This window comes from Gavia stellata, chromosome 32 (genome assembly GCF_030936135.1).
Source record: "Gavia stellata isolate bGavSte3 chromosome 32, bGavSte3.hap2, whole genome shotgun sequence".
Lineage (NCBI taxonomy): Eukaryota > Metazoa > Chordata > Aves > Gaviiformes > Gaviidae > Gavia > Gavia stellata.
Window position 1 is genome coordinate 3,241,310 of NC_082625.1, and position 19,563 is coordinate 3,260,872.

General features: G+C 39.9%; 1 protein-coding gene across 2 annotated transcripts in view; it reads right to left on the reverse strand.

Moving 5' to 3' along the window:
• The window catches only part of KDM4B (lysine demethylase 4B), a 78,936-nt gene that overhangs the window by 43,055 nt on the left and 16,318 nt on the right, over positions 1-19,563 (reverse strand). For both annotated transcript variants that reach the window (XM_059832018.1, XM_059832019.1), the window contains exons 5-7: positions 13,044-13,093; positions 9,746-9,849; positions 5,214-5,351 (exon numbers count right to left, since the gene is read on the reverse strand). In XM_059832018.1, the coding sequence (XP_059688001.1) occupies positions 5,214-5,351; positions 9,746-9,849; positions 13,044-13,093 (292 nt within the window). The remainder of the gene's footprint in view (positions 1-5,213; positions 5,352-9,745; positions 9,850-13,043; positions 13,094-19,563) is intronic.

Genomic DNA, 19,563 nt, shown 5'->3' on the forward strand with positions numbered 1-19,563 from the left:
CCAGTTTGCAAAGAAACAGAAAAGCTGACCCGTGAGGTACGCTTGAATTTCTTGTAAAATTGTACACTTGAAAGTGTCTTTTTGAATACCAGGGGACTTACAGGCCACCCTGACTCAGGAAGGACACTCCACTAAAACACTTGCCTTTAAAAGGGTTGTTTAGTCAAACACACAGCTATTAAGAGCCTTCATCTGTCCACGGTTGCATCCAAGAGTTTTCAGAAACAAAGCAAATCGAAACAGTAATGCAGAAAGGAACTGCAGGCTCGTGTAGCAAAACAAAAAGAAAAAAACCCTGATGGTTAGGAATGAAAATTATCATTCACTGCCTTTTATTCACCAGGCCTTCTTCAACAACCAAACAGAAAAAAGAACATGACAAAGAGTTAATGGAAGACAAATGACTGAAGATCTCCAACTATGGAGTACAAAAGAAAATATTTCTCCCTAATTTTCTAGACTCTGCCTATGCAGGTAAACATTAACTACAATATACACAAATAAAACCATCCCTGCTCAGCTGTGTTATTTAATCAGCAATGTTAGGTCTAAAGCAGAGTATTCAGATTACAGCTGACTCCTGAAATATTGTGCCAGTATCTCCAACGCAACGAAAAACCCTTTTAACTCATTTCTTCTGGATCTCTTTTTACTTTGCACACTGTGACAGATTGATACTCATGTTAGTCAAATAGGACTGCGTCTTAAAAAAAGTATTCCCTGTCAGAGTTTGAGCTCCCCACGCAGCACAGCAAAGAACGCTGCAATGAATTCCCATCACGTATTTGGAAAGTCCTGGTGACAGCACACCAGGATTATCTATGGGAGCCCCAAGATTAACTGAAGGTCTCTCTCCCGCCCCTCGACAAGTAACTGACAGATGTGCTGTTCAGCCGCAGCTTTTCACACAGATTAGGTGGAAAAGGCAAGCTGTGGTTGGCCTCCAAGTCACCTTGACTGGGAAGAAGTCAGCTGCAACACAAGGTTCCTCGAGGACAGATGGAGACATTTACATTGACAATAAATGGGACAGCAGTTAAAGAGCTGTTCATTCTTACACTTCTGGGCACAATGTCCAGCTGTAGGAAAGACATCTATTTCCCAGTGGCACACCACCATATAATTAAAGACATGAAGTAAAGGAGAATGTTACACCCTTCCTCTGAACCTAAGGAGATTGACATTTGCCAAGAACAGAGAGCAATCAGTCCTGAGGATTTATACACATCATGAGAGATGACATACATTTTGTCTGTCACACACCAGCACTCAGCATTGAGGCTAGAGAAGCAATTAGTAGAAGGATCAGCAAATCAGACTTAAGAAGCAAGCACCTGCTGTAACTAAAAAAGTGACGCAAGATCAGGGAAAACCTAAAGAGACAAAGCAGAGAATTCTGCCGAAGGTTCGTGGTAACCCATGTGCCAAAAGCCATCAGCTCTCAAATTGCCCACCTGAGCCTGGGACATGCTAAATAGATACAGGACACATCTGATACAGATGAAGACACAAATGTATTGGCCCTGTGTTTAGTTAATAAAGATGGTTTGGTCAATACGTTCTTACGGCAAGAGGCTACTTGTCAGCGATGGTTGCAACTTCCAGCTAAAGACATGAAACCCAGCATCACACCCTAGTTACCGTTATACATCTACCCTTCCAGTTCCTTCACATCAACTTCTCCCAAGCAGTTCCGAGCCTCCAAAACCTCTCACTACGTTCGCAAAAAGCTTTGAACCGAATGGGACAGCTAGTTTATTCACTTGGGTATTCACCAAACCAATTTCCACTTGAATTTTTAAGCATCTGTTCATCCTGGTTACAAGTTTACACAGATAAAAGCATATTTACCCACTATTAGTTTCCTACACAACGCTGCAGCCACCGCTTTTTTTTTTTGCTAATGCTGATGCTTGTTCTACAGTTAGGGCAGAAGCAGTGTCTAAGAAGCTGATCTTTAAACTTCAGTCGGGTTTATTATGTATTTTTTACAGCCTCGGCAGGTTCTGCTGTGGTTAGCAGAACATTTCATCCATCTGGCAGGCAATTAGCACAGCTCTGGCTACGATTCTCCAAGGTGAGCCATTACCTTCCTATGCGAGCTCTCTCTTACGCTACGCCACTGACATGCATCGCTCTCAGTAGAGCGGAATCCAAATTTCATCCCCAGGATAATGTCCAGGGGAACACTACAACTGGCTAATTTTGAACCTTACCTTGTCACCAATCTCATGAGTACTCGTAGGACAAGATAGCCATATTGCTAACCTGAGGAAAGGAGAAGAATCACCTTCCAGCCAGCTGGTTTCAGTGCAGCAGGAGTATGTACCTGCAGAGTGCTGCGCAGGCGAGAGTTTCCAAGAACTTTATCAACGAGTATGTGACAAAAAAAAAAGAAAAAAACAAACCACAACCCTGCTCGGATGTGAGCAAGGATTATCTAATTGTGCCTGAGAGCACAGAAATCAATATAGCCATTTTTTTAACTCAGTAAACCTGCAGTAGTTAACCAAAAAAATCACGCACTCCAGGATGTCTCTCTCCACGAATTGTCTCCACAAACGTGCAGGCAGCTCAAGTGTACACAGTCAGCTGATACTTCATTAAGTCCCTGTTTAACTTAAAATGAGATTTAAACAAACCTTTTGCCCTTTCAGTGTAACAGCATTCATACCTCATCTGGAACCTGATAGTAAGGTATCAAAGGGTTAATTAACATGTATGCAGTGCGTGGTTTAGGCACTATTAAATGGAAATCTCTGAACAGACAAGTGTCACTGAGTGCAATGGAAATAAATTGGGCGTCTCCTTCCACACTTCAACTTTCTCTCCCTGGATTTGCTCAGAACTCTCTATGCTGCTTGTTCAGTAATTTCACGGTACGCTGCTTAACAATGTAAGCATGGAGGCTCAATCTAAAACTGCACTTCCCAAATGTCACTTGTTTGTGAACACATGGCTGAACCCAAAATTGCTTTTAATATTAGAGTGGTGCCCGCTGGCACTGCTGTAGTTAAGGGTCTGTCAGAATTTCCATGATAAACCCCATTTTCTGGGGTTTAATACCATGACCATTTGCTACAGATAAACCTGGTATACAAGGTCACAGCAGACAAACACGATTTTTAAAATTTTCAAACCAAGTTTGCTTGGCTGTTTTTGAGTTTAAGACACTTAACGCTGATTTGAGGCCTCTTACGGTTCTAGGTTTTTCTTACCATCCCTTCGACTCCAGAACAAATTCAAACCTACAACTCCCACTCCACCCAGCCCTGGAGCCTCGACTACTGCCACAGGGTCTGGTCTACAGCCTTGATGGGATACAAAGAGATTACAAACACCAACGCAGGGTTCACGACTTGAACACGAGTGGGGGACAGAGAGGACAAATACACAACTTTTCAGCATGAGGATTTTTCTGTTGTAAGAATCATTTCAGTTCCCATTACTAGCAATTTAGAGGTGTTACCCCACTGGCACAGTGAGTTCGTGTATTTTGTATTTCATGGTATATTTCTTTTTTTATATTTCATGGCACAGCCACTAGCATGCCTAACAGAAGATGCTTTTACACCACAGTAGTTTCAGAAATGAAATAACAAAATCTGTTTATTTTAGAAAAGGAGAGAGCTCAAATGTCAAATTCGTTGGCTAACAGTGGAGTCCTTGAAACTATGGGCTGACTATTACTGAAAAAAATAAACAAGACAGACACTTCACCTTTCAGGAACTTGACCGGCTGAGCTTGCTTTCCATGGGATAAGCTTCTCAGACACCAATTATCGTGCCATTGGATAGTCAGAGACTGCTGGCCTGCAGTTGCTGAGTGGGGATATAGAATACCAAAGAGGGAAAAAAGCAGGAAAAAAGCTCCTGTGGGATGACAACCTTCTTCCTCTTCTAGTTGGGTTAATGATGTTCACTTATTAAAAAGGAAAAATAGGAAGAAACAGCATGGGGTTTTTTTTGTGATTCTACAAATTCCCTTGAAGCCTGCAGTGCCAGAAACAGCACTAGCCTCCAGAAGCAAAAAAGAGCAACTCGTATTAGTCACAAAGCAGCCACTCAGGCTGATTAACACACAACATTGACCACTACCAAACACAATTCTGTGCAGAAAGTTTCAGCTTGGCTCAAATACAACTGAAGGCATTATAGCAAAAAGATGGAGGATTTAAAAGGGGGCTGTCAAGTACCTCAGGATCCCAAAGCTGAGAAGAGAATGACGCCATTCAGTAATCATCTACCTTTTGCTACTCTCGGAATATAAACCTTTATAACGGAAAAAAGGACATCACTACATTGTTCCACAGACGCGGACGTACTTGCAGTCCATTTTGAACAGAGTTAGTTTTGTCCAGAAGAAAGCATTAGGATGCATTACAAAAGTTACAGAGTCAAGCTGAGTTGATAGAAGAAAAATAAGTGAAGGAGATATTAGAAATGCTATTCTAGAGTGAAAACTAAGTCTGCCTTTCTGGAAAGGAACATCTGAGGCAATTTGCAAATGCTATCCCCCCTGTAATCATTTATCCCTCCCCCAAAGACTGTGTGGAACTGATCCCAATTTAAAAATTCACAGATCCTATTGAATCAGTTACGCTCATCAGCTATACTTCACACTTAAAAACAAGAGAAGGCAGGACATGTGCTGTCGTGAAAACTGTCACTGACTTCAGAACTGTCAAAAAGTAACAGAACATACAAGAAATTTGCCCTAATGAGAAATAGTCACACAAAGTCATTTCAGCATGACTCTCCTCTTCAAACTTAACTGAGTGCATAGATTAGAGAAATTCAGATATTTTTAGGAGGTTATTACCATAGTCTTATTAAAGCTTAGAAGTATTTCCAGCTTGTTCCTTCCCCTTCAGTGTGTACCTAATGAGTTGTATTCAGTTATATCAATCACCTTATTCACTGTGAAATGCAGTTTGGATGCATCAGAAAACTAATCCTAACTTACTAGTCTCAAAGCAACCTCTTCACAAGGTGTACGGTAACATCTGGCATGTAAGAAAGTCATTCCTATCCCCTCAAAATGACACAAATTATCAACAGGCATAAACCAGCAACATGGCACAATGAAAGAGCACACTGTCAAAACAATGGCACTTTCCATTTCGTTCTTAAGGTTAAGTCTCCCACTCTCATTCCTGTGTATTTCATGAGCTAGTGGTTTTAAATAATCCTTTATCCCAACAGACACCTACTTGGGTTGCCATTTTTCCATAGTCAATCCATCGCAAAGTGGCAAAGTTGGTAGACTCAGCACAGTTGAAGCCATGATTGAAGCCAGCATGGTAACCATAAGGAAATGTAATCATAAACTCTCCAGCTTCCTGGGTGATCTGAAAAACAAAAACAAAAGGAAGAGATACCTCATGGATCAGTTGACATAGCAGCTTGACAACAGAGACCTATAAAAAAAATTCACTGGTTAAACTTCACTCTTTCAGCTGGAGGGTAGGCAGAATAGTCATTGCCAACTCTTGGCTAAACCTACAACAATTTCTTGTTAACTGCAGAAATGCTGAAGTATTTCTATTAAGGAAAAAAGACAGTACAATGGATGGAAGGGGTCACAAGATCTGAACTTTTTAGACTCACAGGCTCCAGTTACAAAAAAGGTCTCAGGCTGCAGCATTCCAAAAGATCAATAAATCTTTAGATTGTGACCGCTTTAGCTCATGGCAAGTCCAAATCTACACTCCCACCACCATGCTAGTGGAGCCAAGAAAACTAGATTTCCCTCCTAACATGCACTCTACATTGCAAGGTCCTACTGAAGTACATGCTACATTTCACTACATTTATTTCCCCACTCACATTTATCAGTCTTACTCCCATTTGTTCACCCATAAGTCAAACAACCTAAAAATTACAGCCCACCATTTGTCTACTTAAGTAAAATTAAAACAATAAGCATTATGGACATTATTAATACAAGGTTTAAAAACCCTGCAGATTACCGCTGTAATCAGAGGCCAATCAATTTGTGATGCTTCTAGAAAATCCTCTTTTTAAATCTTATGCAGAGCAGACATCAGGGAAAAAAGGAATTTAATTCTTAGAGTATGGCATGGATCATAAGAGCGACGGGCAGTGATTCAGCACGCTTGGAGCAATCCTTCCAGTCCAGTTCTCTAGCTTAGCAAGCATGCGACAGCACCTCCCGTCTATGGATTAGGAAAGAGGCAAAATTTGACCTTCCCTGTCTTTCCAACCCAGAAGTGCTGACAGACCTTTCGTAGCAGTCACATGCCAAGCAACTCCATTTGGATTCCTTCCCACCAGCAGTAACTCACAACACAGCAGTTCAGAGCCTACAGAGGTTTCAAAGAACTTGCACTTCAAAACACAAGGATGAGACCAAAAAGAAAATGTAAACAGAAGTCAAAACATTTACCCACTTGGCTGGACTAACACCTAAACTTGCTAACATTATCAACATCAGCGGAATAATGAAGAAAAAAAACAGAATAAAAGGTGATATGATAATACAAGAAGCTTCTGCAGTATTTCTGGACGAGAGGTGCTGAAGTCCGGCCTGTACCCAGCTTCACGGAGCATCCTCCCACCCAGCCCCCTCCATAAATCAAAGGAGAGTGGTAGATTGCTAACTTCAGAAGATGGAAAGATTACGTTTCTGTCAGGAAATCTACATCCTCGCGTCTTCATTTCAAGCCCACAGTGTATGTCCTCCATGTCACTGCTGTCAACATTATCCCTACAATAAATTAGAAAGCACTCAAGATGATGGATAGGCCATGCAGAAAAGTAATAACTATTGAAGGAAAGCCAGCACAAACTGCCACTCATGGAGAAAGCCCTAAATTTACTGACTTCTGCAAGCTCTTGAAGAATAAATGGAGAAATCAATAGAAGATTACAGAAATACACATTTTTAATTATTAAAAAGCCCTAGTATTGATCTGTTTCTTTTTTTCCAGAAGTAAATACCATTATAGAGATTTATAAATGCGTGCCTATTCATTGCATTGAAATCTGCCAAGAATTTAGATGAAGGGATCCTATCTCTGTTTCTAAAGAAAAATGGCACATGTTCACTGTTTCTGAATAATAGTGATCCTCCTTCAAAAGCTACTATTTCAGGACAAGAGGTATTCAGATACGGGCTGCTCAGACGAAAGAGATCTCCTCCTCCTTTTTACATTTAAAAACATCCCTCCAGTGAGTGCCAGAGAGAAGAGAGAAGCTATCACAAAAAACACACTTCCCCACACACTCTGTAAACCAGGATTACGAATTATATTTAAGTAACATGTTAATTATCCCTCCTGCTTTAAAAAAGGAAGTTTGGTTTTGACAGTAATAATGTCCTCTATGTGTACACTGGTGTCTCCTTTTTTTTTTGTAAGAAAACAGGGAGACTAAATCAGGTTCTTAGCGTTAGGGTTTCTACACATACGCAGTGTGAAGAAGACACAAGACATTAGTCTGCAAAAAACCTTCATGTCACAAATCAAAAGATTCATAGCGGGAAGCCTAGCTAAGCAGGAAAAGACTTTTTACCAAGCAATACATTAGAAACTCCCATATTTAAACCATTTTGAATCCCATCCCTATCACCCTACAGCTCAGTAAAGCTGACTTGGGATAAGCCTGGACAGAAAGTTTTCCTCTACTGCCTTTTTACAAACTCTTTTGCTCTCCTTGGTTGGTTATTGATCAGAAATCACTTAGTATATAATTACTAGTCAATGCCACTTTCCTCAGACAGATGGAAAAGCAAACATATAACAATGTATTATGCTGGAGAAAATATGCCCACCTATAACATTCAAACATTTGAAGTCCTGCAAGAATTTCCTTCACTTTCTGACCTCCGGCAGCCCCAGAAGCACTGCCCCAGCGTGCTGCTTGAATGAAATGGCAGAAATTAATTCCCATTTCCTACTCTCCTCCTTTCTGCATGTCACCAGAAGATCACACGGCAAACTTCACTTAGAACGGCTAGTGTGCACCAACAGGTACTTTTAAAATTATTATTTTCAGCTGCTTCTTTAGATAAGCAGTGCACACTTTTTAGGCTCTGTTCAGCCAATTATTGTACCACTCGTGGCTTCTGGTTAAAACAACTTCATAAGGAAAACACCGCAAGAAGTAGCAAGACACAGCATTGGACTGATAAGCAGAAAGAAGCATAAGAAGAAATCCTTAAACTTTACAGTTTAGGCCAATAACTAAAGATAAGGTCAGCCAGATATTTTAGGAGCTTGCACCGGCTACAGATTTTGTACTTGTTTCTGAATACGGTCAGGATAGAGAACACCTTTTATCCTCTATTAAAAACCATTTCTCAGAGGTGCATATATGCATTAAACTGAGATGCCTCCCAAATTCCAATCCACATATCCACTTTCCTGAAATTTGTAAAGTGAAAATCCTTACCAAAAAATTCAGAACCCACAATTAGATATTTTCATTATTATTTTCAACCATGTGTAGCAAGTACCCGTGTAGTCACGCTTGGGAATTAGGTTCCACAGATAGAATTACAAGAAAAATGGTTTGTTGCTCTCTATGAACAATTTAATATCAACCAACATGTGCAAACTAGGCCAAATCTAGCCACTGATGTTGAACCATAAGCACCACATTGCTTCGCGCAAGTCTCCCCTGCACTGACAGCAAGCTCATCTGACAAGCCAGATGATCACACTTCAAATTTCATTCATCATAGCTATCCACGAGGAAAAATGAAACAGTCTCTGGAGCAGTAAATTGAAAGAATTCATAGTTTTTATGCTATAAAAGAGCCAAGATCTTTTACTTCCATCTCAAAGAATCACCAGGCTCATCAAATAGGTGCTATACTTTGTCCCAGGTGGACTAACTCTAGCAAAACCTTGCTTAAAAAAACCCAAACGATCAGGACGTGAGAGTTCTTACTTAGAAAAAGATGGCTGTAGCATATATCTACAGCTGATGATGCAAAGGGGATGCGGAAGGATGAAATCAGTTTGAATCACACATTCTTTGACACTTTCCACTGGAGTTAAGAGCCCTAGTGCCTCTAACTCAATTCCTCTCCCCACATCCAAAGAATGTCCTTGGCCGTCCCGGCAGGACGGGCTCTGCGTGCCACTAACACACACAGCAGCAGTTGTTTGATTCTGCACAGATACTAAATCCGTGGTAAGCATGCTTGGCTGAGGAGATTTACTTCTTGCCAGAAGACTTTAAGAATAAGCATATTAAAACGATCATACCAAATAAACATGACCCCTCGTTTCAAATAAGAGGACTTAAGAGATTCATGGATCCTTACTGGCTTAGCATAGAAAGAACGCTTACACAACAGAGAACCAGCACGTCGAACTCCAGTTTTTGGTTCATACCGGATCCAAGAGGGAAAAAAAAGTCTGTGTTCCAGAATTACCAATGAGTTATGCTGCCTATTGATAAGCCACAGCATCTGTATTACAGCTTACTCCTCTCTACCTGGACAGGCTCCCTAATTCACAAAGTTAGTTCTAGTGAAAGCTTTTATGAAGAGAAGCACTTCACAGAAAGTGTCTTAGCCAAACCACAAATCCTCATTTACAGGCAGCCACCTGGTTTAAACCGATAGGATACATTTAGCATAACAATGCATTTATAAATTAAGCAAATTGCTCCCCTGCTGCTTGCAATGAATTGTTTCCTTACAGGAGGGGTCCTGTGCTTTGTGCACCTCAACAACTTGCCAGTGTCTTCAATGCGCATCCTTTGTACATACCCGGTCAAAAGGGATGCCATACTTCTTCAAGATGGAGGGTGAAATGAGGGTCATCTTGTGACGGAGGAAAGCATCACATCCCTGAGAGCTTCCTGGAAAAAATCCTGTCGGGACATTAAAAAGAGGAATATCACTATAGGAATATTATATCCAATCATTATTTAAGCAGACAAGCTGACAAAATGAAAACCTGCCTCAATACTTTATACAGATCAAAACAATAGGCATACAACTGAAGACGTCAGTAATTAGCACATCCCTCATCATTTAAAATACCACATAAATTTTGTGACAAAAACTTGCATGTTGAGGCATGTAAGTCTAAATTCCATTCAAGCTGAGCGTTAGCACCTACGTCTTCTATGTCTGGGAATAAGCAACTTGGTCAAAATCTCAATAAAACCCTAGCAAATTTAAGAAACAGAACCCGGCTGCCTCAAGTTTTGGCTAGTACCCTAAACCCTGAGCCACCCTTTTTCTGCATACGGACAAGGAAAGAGTGACAAGCATGCACTATCTACTCCAAACACTGCTATGTCCTTTTTGTACCTTCTCTGATGGGCAGCTGTATTATTCCTGGGAAAGTAATGCAACTCATAAGATTCCAAACCAATCTGCCCTACATACCAACCCCTAAAGGGAAAAAATAAGCACGTAGACATTAATACTCAGTCAAAAGAAAGAAACGAAACAAAACATATGCATCACAAGGCAGTGGAAGGAGGGACACTCATTCACTGGCCACAGTGGTCACTAACAAGTCTGGTAGAAACAGTACGACCTGACTCGGGCGCATCTCAACACTATGAAGTGCTAAGTTCAACCATAGCTACAAGATCCGTGCTAAGCTATTAAAACAAATCACAAACAATTAAAAATACTAAAGTTGTGGTAAAAACTGAACAAACTCCTTGATGTCAGCACTTCGCTCCCAGAAATGTCAGCTGAACCAATGTAACACCATTTTGCTCAAGCCCATGTGCTCCACTCCAAGTGGGTGATTCAATAACAAATTATGTGTTTATAGGGATTAAAAACCATCACCATTTAGGAAAATAAATAACCCAAGCTCTGGAAACAAAACTAATTGATGAGACATAATGGAAGGGGTTTCAGAAAGTGAAAAGGATTACCGGATTCCAGGTTTTCTTATATTTTTGTACTAAAAGCATTTCAATTAAAATTATGACTGTCTGCTACCCAGTCTGTCATCCCTCTCTGCAGTTCCTCTTTTTAATGCACGGTTTAAGTGGCTCTCATTAAAGCTACTAATAAAGAAGCACATTTTAAGTGATTAGCACCAATAACATGGCAACACATTAACATTCTCTCCATGGGCTCCACAGCTCTCCCAGCGAGCCCATTTACAGCTCAGCTATTCATTTTCCATATTAATTGCACACTCATTTCTCCATAGTAAACTTCTTCATAGTATAGACCATGGATGCATAGGACAGGGAGAATGCCCAAGCAGCAATACTGCTTCATTGTTGTTTCGAAACATGACTCATCCCAACTTCCAACAGGTATTAAGCAACAGAAAACTAAAACAAAGACGAGATCATTGATAATGTGCTTCTGGTTTATACATTGCCAACCATTGACGTGTCTCGAAAATTGATCATCAGTAAAAATAAGTTACGAACAGCAGGAGACTTAGTGTTACTTATGTCAGACTCTGGTGTGGTATTTCATCTGGATTTATTGACTTTTTAACAGATGAAAAAGTAACTTTTCTAAAGCTGGCAAATGACTAAACTGAACTGTAGCTTTGAAACGCAACATTTCTGAGCAGCAATTCCCAATATTATTTGTATTTTGGGATCATGACTCTCAGTGCACAGGAAAACAATACTGCCATGCCCTAGGACATTTATACCCATTTATTCTACATTTATCCTACACAATCAGTTGCTCCTTTCAACACCCTCCTCTTTTTTATTCAAGTATGAAACAGTCAATAGAATGTCAGACTGTCAGCAAGAAATGTCATTACTATGAATTTGCCTACTTTCTGGAAAAAACAGTATCAGAACTTTTCTTGTTTTGCACCAGAATACAGTCTTCCAGATTATCCTGTCTGCTTCTGCTGCACTAACTTCAACAACAGATTTAAATCATTAAAGTACGCCTCACTGAAGATGAAACACGTAGAATTTGAGTTAATGATTCTGGGACAGGAGCTTTTTTTAGCTGGGCACCACTTAGAATATTTGCAAGTAAATGAAAATAGGAACAAAAACCAAACACAACATCAACAAATTAAAAAATATATACTTCTGCAGTCAGACATCTTCCCTGAAGCTTCCAGCATTACCAACTGGAAATCAGCAGAAATGCCAAGGACAAGGCACTGAAGTCTGCGCTCGCTGCTCGTGCTGGGGGTGGGCGGCCGCTTACCGGCCGACCTTGGCAAGCAGGCAAGAACTCATACACAAGGTTTTCAGCAGCTGAGGCTGGCGCTTTGTAAGGCCAAAGATTTACAGACAGCCTGGTGAGAGGTGGAAGTTTATCACAGCTCGAGCTAGCCCTGCTCTCTGGGGTTTTTTTTTCCCCTTCTTTCTTTTTTTTCTCTCTTTTTTTTTTTTTAAAGATAGCCTCTTTTGTACTGAAAAGATAAAGGAGGATAAGGCTGGAATAAAAGGAAAGGCACCAAATACAGCGTGTATCATTATAGAGCAAAACGAGAACTCCACTAGCTATTCTCTGTGAATGCTGTCGCTGAATTTGTAAGCACTTTCCTACTTAAGAATGAAAGTAATCAATGCTAGTACTGTATATATGTAACATTTACAGTGTAGGAGGAAAGAATAGTTCCTACCACCCTTCTTCCCTGCAGAACGTGTGTCTGGGGGTGTCAGGAAGAGCCCCCAGGCTGCACTCCACGCAGCTGGAGCAACAGTTCTCACCTCACTGTGACAAACCTCATAATACACACAGAGATGAATGATGGGTCTCTTATTAAACCCATTTCCCAGACATGGAAGCGTTTGGTCTCAATTCCCCAAAATCCAAGGGGTTTTTTTCCATCAATTTTAGTTAGGGTCACGGCGTGTCAGAAGACCAAGGTTGTGAGAAAACACTTGCACTAGTAGGGAAATTCACTGACAAGTTTTCCAACTCTGAAGCTATTATACCAATGCAGCAGGTTCATCAAGCAGCTCTTGCAAGAATAAATTATAACAGCCAGTTCAATGTCAATGCTTTATCAATCCATTTAAAAACCAAGGGTAGGATTCTCCCCTAGGATGCTTCAGTTTTCACTGAGAACACACCCCTGTGTTTGTCCAAAGCGTACCTTTCGCCAGGCGTTCCAATCTCTTGCCATGTTCTGGAGGTATGGCGTACCTAGGAGAAAGTTAACACAAAACAAAAAAATAAGAAATAATCACTCTATAATGTAAAAACAGTGAAAAAAAAAAGGCTAGAAATAAGTGTGGTAATAACTTTTAGCACAGCACACTTACAATTACCATCTGGAAATATAACCAAAATTTTGTAACTCTGGAAGGTATCAGTAACACATAATACATGGAAGAAAGCCAGTATTTTAATAAAAGTCCTTAGACATGTTATATGATGTGTGCTATTTTCCTGCAATTTTTTTTTTTTTTTTTTTTTTTAACAGCATCACAGGACTTCACAAGGTAGAAGGAGAATGAAAGAGGCAAAGTGATGATACAACACTGGAAAAAACAGAAATAAGTCAGTACAGGGAACAGCAGCTATGTTTTTCGCTGGAAAGCTATCTGCAAAATAAAATTATGAGGCTGCGCTAAAGATTAACACGCAAGAAATTTTGGATGGGCTGAGAAGGTGTGAAGGAGGGTCTGTGTACATTGGCATATCTACAGCGAACGAAGATACATTTTTCCACAGAAAACTCTGTGCGCATCTTTTTGGGTTTATTCAGAAAAGTAAATATTCTTTGTAACAGCTGAAGTAGTCAATCCTTATATCTATGCTGGATTGTATTGTCTGATGTGAAATAACAGAATTAAACTATTTGATAATTTTCTTGATGAGGTGAATGAAAAAGGAGGGTCTTCTGAGGAAAACAACATTAAAAGGCATACAGAACAACTTGGACACTTTTTAATGATAGTTTTTTATGATTAAGGGTAAAAAAGTGCAAAATAATTTGATTGAAATGTTTTTTTTTTTTCCCCCCGTAAGTGCAAAGAGTTGAACATAATTCTGGAAAAACAATCAACTGCCTAAAGTCACACGCAAGCCTAACTGCGATATTCTCCTGTGATTGCTGGAAAACAGCAACGGAGTCCTACGTTTTGCCATGTGAAGAGATAATTCGCTAGGTTCTAAAAAAAACAAAGACCGTTGATTTCTACCACCCAGAAGCCTTCCGCTGAGCTCTTCTGGGTGTGTAACAGCTCATAGCTGCTGCCCACGTGCTCAGTCCGCGTCAGAAAGTTAAGAACAAGAAATTTCTGTTTTCTTACAGGCAATGTGGACACTTTGATGTGCTTTAATGTAATGAAGACGTTTACTGCTTTGAAGTTATACTACCTCAATATTCACAGAAGCAAAAAATCAGGCAACAAAGATTTTATGCGTTCAGGTTATAATGAGGTAACTAAATACCATGATACACTTAAACGTGTTTAACACGGTGACACACATAATAATATCAATGGAATGTTGTAAATTCCTGTTTACATACTGCATCAAATTAAATGTGGCTCTCATACCATTTTTTGTAACAGAGAATTTTGAAAGTTTACATTTGTGAGAATGACAGTTATTGCCAGCTATAACTCTTGTTCAACTTGAATAATAAAAAATGCATTATTTTTGTTACTCCCAATAAAGATGTCAAAACCACCATGTCTCATTATAACAAGCTGAAAACAGGATATTGTAGCGGGCAACCACACAATCTCAACACCAAGTAAACAGTATTGGTCTACTTATGATAGGATCTCTCAAAATACACCTGATTTTTTTTTTAGAGGACTTTCAGCCAGTCAGCTTCTCAATCTTGAAGTCTAAAATTTATCTATAATGTAAGGAGAAATAGACAGAAATCATATCCCATATTGCTTTTGTACGAAACCAAAATTTACCTATTGTGGTCTGGCAGGTTAGAAAGGATAACAAAGGACAGCAATCATACATAAGATGCTTCAAGATTGAGACATTAAGCCGATTTAAACTGACAGCTTAAAAAAAAAATCTAAGGGAAAACACTATGTAGCACCTAATCTTGTAAAATAAAAAATATTGCAATGGACTCCCAACATCCTCTGACCAAAGTTTGACAGTGCCTTAAATTGCATAATTATCAAACAATTCATTTGTCTGGGACAAAGCTAGTAGCTTTCATTTTACAAAGACCATTCAGCACTTACATAAATGTGATAAAACTAATCCCGATCCAAAGCTCCTTTGTGGGATTAATGTCCCTTAAAACAGGGAAATGAGACATTCCATTCCTTCTGGGAAAAATGCTGAAGGATTGGGAAAGAACTAATTTATGGCTACAAGGCTGCAGATGATTAATGTAATATCCCCAGTCTACAATGCAACCTTCACTTAATTAGTGCCTGTAATTGGGAGTTGTAAAGATAAGATTAATTGAATCTTGAGGATGTTAAAAGTTTAATACATTGGAACATGGTTATTGTGTTATCTGAAACTGCAGACTGCAAAAAGCCAAGCTGAGCTTTAGAGAACGGTCCACGGAGAGACAAAGAAAAAGGACTTGCTTGGATAGAAACCAGCAAGAGAGGAGGAATTTCCAGCTTATAAAAAAGAACTATATGTAATAATATACAAATCAGAATACCCTACCACAGAACAGCCTCTTGGTAATAGCTGACTCCAATTTTAGAAATTAACTTTTTTGTTTGGGCCAGTCTTTTAGGAAGCAGAGCCTATACCTCCTTATACAGTTCTTCTTAGGAATTCAAAAAAATTAACTGCAGAAGAGAATTCAAAGTAGGTCAAATTCTGCTTGAAGTTACAGTCACAAATCTGACTGATTTACATGAAGATAGGCAATAAAGAAAGAATTTCGGCTGCTATTTAAAACCAGTAAGAGAAACAGAAGGCTTCCACAAGTATTGCACAGATTGAGCTGCCTAGCTCAATCTAGACACAAAATGATTGATTACAAGGTAGAATAACAATGGAGGCGACATGGAAAGATTAGAAATTGCTGCAATCAAAGGAGTACTGTTATTGAGCATATAAACATCCACGAAGGGCCGGCTTTTGTGTACGACCTTATGGTACCATCCTCCTGCTTTCACGATGAAAAACGACCAGGCACTTGTTGGGGACAAAAATCCTTGACAGAGGGAACTGACAAAATACTGTCATTCAGTATGCTTTGTTACCAACCCTCCTGCACACAGAGGCTGGGGCTCAAATCAACAGCAAAATATCTTTAATTCCAGAGACAACTGACAAGATTGTGCATGGTAAAGTGTACCCAATAATTTCCTTTTCGACGTTCATCACTTTGAATACTTTTTTCATCAAATAGCATGGTTCTTCTTCCTTTAGTAGCCCAGACCAAATGCTAAATGTAGTACGTTTCTTTTAGAAAAATACCAAAACAAAAAACCACCCTATCAAAATCTTAAAAAAAGAAAAAAAAAAAAAAAAATCAAACCGCATGAAAAGCTGCTTCCCTTCCCTGTCCTGTTCACATCATAGCACAAATGTATTCCACAAGGACAAGGAAAGAGAAGAAAAAAACCTCAGAAAAAGCAAAATACCACTTTTATATCCATTGGCCAAAATAGGCTACGGTATCCACGAAAGATCTTGAACTGGGCGGTGTCAGAGACTATCCGACTGAGAACTGCCCGATGCTTCCCCCCGTTGACAGAAGCAGTTTCATGACACCCCTCTGCCTGGGGAAAACTGAATTAGGAGTAGAGCAGGACTAACTTTGATCCAGCCTTCAGCAGACACTTCCTCTGAACCACAGCAAAGATGAAGCAAGGATTTTCCGTTGCCCCCCACAACCTAAACTAAAGAGAAGTGGTGGTGGCAGCATAAATATTTTAACAGCCCTGCTTAAGAACCATTTTTTTTTTTTTTAACAGACAACTACTGCTTCAGAGAAAACATCTGCAATGGCAAACAGACACCACAACAGTGCCAAAAAGCTGACCTCGAGCCACTCCTTCAAGTGCAGAATCTGTCCCTTCTTCTTCAACCTGGTTCCCCAATAAAAGCAAAGTTACGTAAATAGTGCTAAACCAGCAACTGTTTTAAGATATATCAAACTTCCCAGAAACAGGGCTTGCAAACGAACCAAGAGACTAATGCCTTAAGTGCGTACTTCCAAGGGTCAGCCTTGCAGCAGTTGACCAAGACAAAGGGCCAAGCTTTAGCTGAAAGCCTGACACTCAGCAATTTGTTGGATTACAGCACGAACAATGTCTTGCTGCTTTGCCAGGGAACACAAGATTTACAGAATAGGAAAAAAAAATCTCAAGATAAAAATTAGAGCTATATGACTCAAATGTCATCTTACCCTGAAGTAAACAGTCTGCAAGTAATATACTGATCCCTTTAAATTACCTTTTTCTGCTCTTTCTACCAAAACAAAAGCAGTTCCCTGAAACAGATTAAGTATCACTTCCACAAATATGGAACTAACTGTTCTACCTGAAAGACTTTCAGCTTCTAAACTTGTTTCACGAAACCTAATTCCAGCATTTCTGATCTCTACCTCCACGTAACTTTCTGAGTTCTTGAGTAACCTGCAAAACTGATTCTGATTGTAATTACCAGACATCAGGGTCACGGGTCCAGAAGGTATCTGCCCAAAGCTACAAAGGTGTTAGATAATCATTGCCCTACAGTGGTAGTTCACTTCTGTTAATACCACTTTAACTGGACTGTCCCCTTTTTATCCTTAACACAAAAGAAAGATCCTTCCTATTTGCCATAAAGGATGTCATTAATAGTGTAATATTCTTGGAGTTTTGTTTATTCCCCTGGAATGTCTTGATGGATGCGGATAATTATCAGACTATAAAAGCCAGCAAATGTGCTATTTTCTATCCCTCTAAATCATCAAACAAATAAAGTGTGAAACACCATTTTTGAATACAATTTTCCCCTCTAATGGCTTAGAATTATCATCAGGAACAATGAAAATAAATAAGCAAATATCTTGTGAGTTAAGAATTAAATGAGCGTGTCAGTAAAAAAGAGCAGACAGACCATCCCGGGATACAAGGACCAGTTTAGAAGCCGGTAAGGGATGACATAACAGGGAATTCACTACGGCAGCAACAGTTTCCAGCATCAGATGCTCTTCAGGGACTTTCCAGTCTAGCTCAGTTTCTGTCCTCACCACTGCTTCTTCCAAGTGGGTGCAATTCAATTTTGTCTTCTTCTTGGCCACCGAAAACTATTAAAAACTTTAACCATAACAAAGGCAATCCTCAGCCTGCTCACACCCTCTCTGCTGGTTTCTCTCCATTTAAGAACTGTTCTCACCTGAAGCTATCACTCACTTTGGCAGAGGACCAGACCACCCTGTCCCTTAGTTCAACCTCCCCCCAAAGCTTCCATCCAAGACCTTTTCTTGCTACAGTTGTCACACACACACACAGAGTTTCTGATAGTGACAACACACTGCCTCCCCACTCCCTTGCATATCAGCCTCTCCTTGCACCAACACGGAGCAATTAAGCAGTGATCAGATTACTAAATCTATCTCTACTAGAGGCTGGGCACCATGGGCAGGAGGAGGTTCAACCACAAGGCTTCAGAAATGTCACTTCAGTCCAATTCATGTTAGAAGGTAAGAAAGTTAATTTCACAGTGTCTGCACAAGGTCTGGCCAAACAGGCTCCACAGAGTTTAACATACTATAATTACTGAAATAAGGAACAGAAACAAAAAGAGAACAGCACATTTAAAATGCCTAAGACCATATGTCAAGCTGGGGGTGAGTTATCTGTCTTCAAAGCAGATTTAGTTGTGCCAAGAATACTGACCCTTTGAAGATTCAAATGCCAACCTACTCTCAGTCACACCAGGCAGAATAAAAAGCTATTATTTCAATCTCTGTAAGACAAAGTGTGTCCATAAATGCACATAATCTGAACCCTGACCTTCAACATCTTTAGCCCCCATGACAGCAGCAATGCCTCCAAAGAAAACCCCTTAGTCTATCAAGAATATTTATCACCCAATAGAAGCCATTAAGAACCACCACTACATACAGGGTAGTCCCTCATTTGCAAAGTTCATATCCTGCTTCAAAGGTCTAATTCTTCTACAAGGTAAAGTATTTATAATACTAGATCTCCTAGCAGTGTCAAAGTAAAGCTCAGAGCAACAAAAGTCGTTTTTTCCACACTATTTTAAGCTGTTTTGCAGCCTGTAAAAAAAAAAAAAAGGGCATTTCAACAAGAAGAATGGATTGCTCCTTCGTCGATACCGCTGTCACCTCCCTTTCATGGCCAGCTCTCTTTCCCTCACCTTTACCTTCCTCCATGTTTAACCTCCCTTCATCCCTCTCTCCCTCCCAGTTTATTAAAAGATGGAATTCAACTCCCTTTCTTCTTCTCCTCATCAATATGTGAGGTTACCCCACAGTGAATTTGCTGTAAGTATCCGGTTTCCCTTCTCAAGATCACCGTTTGGAAAGGAAAATCTCCAGCCTCCCTGTCTGTCCCCTCCTGTTGTGGCTCCTTTACATCAAGAATGCAAACGCGTGCTCTGGAGATAAGATCACACAAGGATCGGAGAACTCCTTGTTCCTAGGAAAGAACCTTTATCGAGTGTCTGCAGTTTTATCTTTAATGGATCATTTTACAGGACAA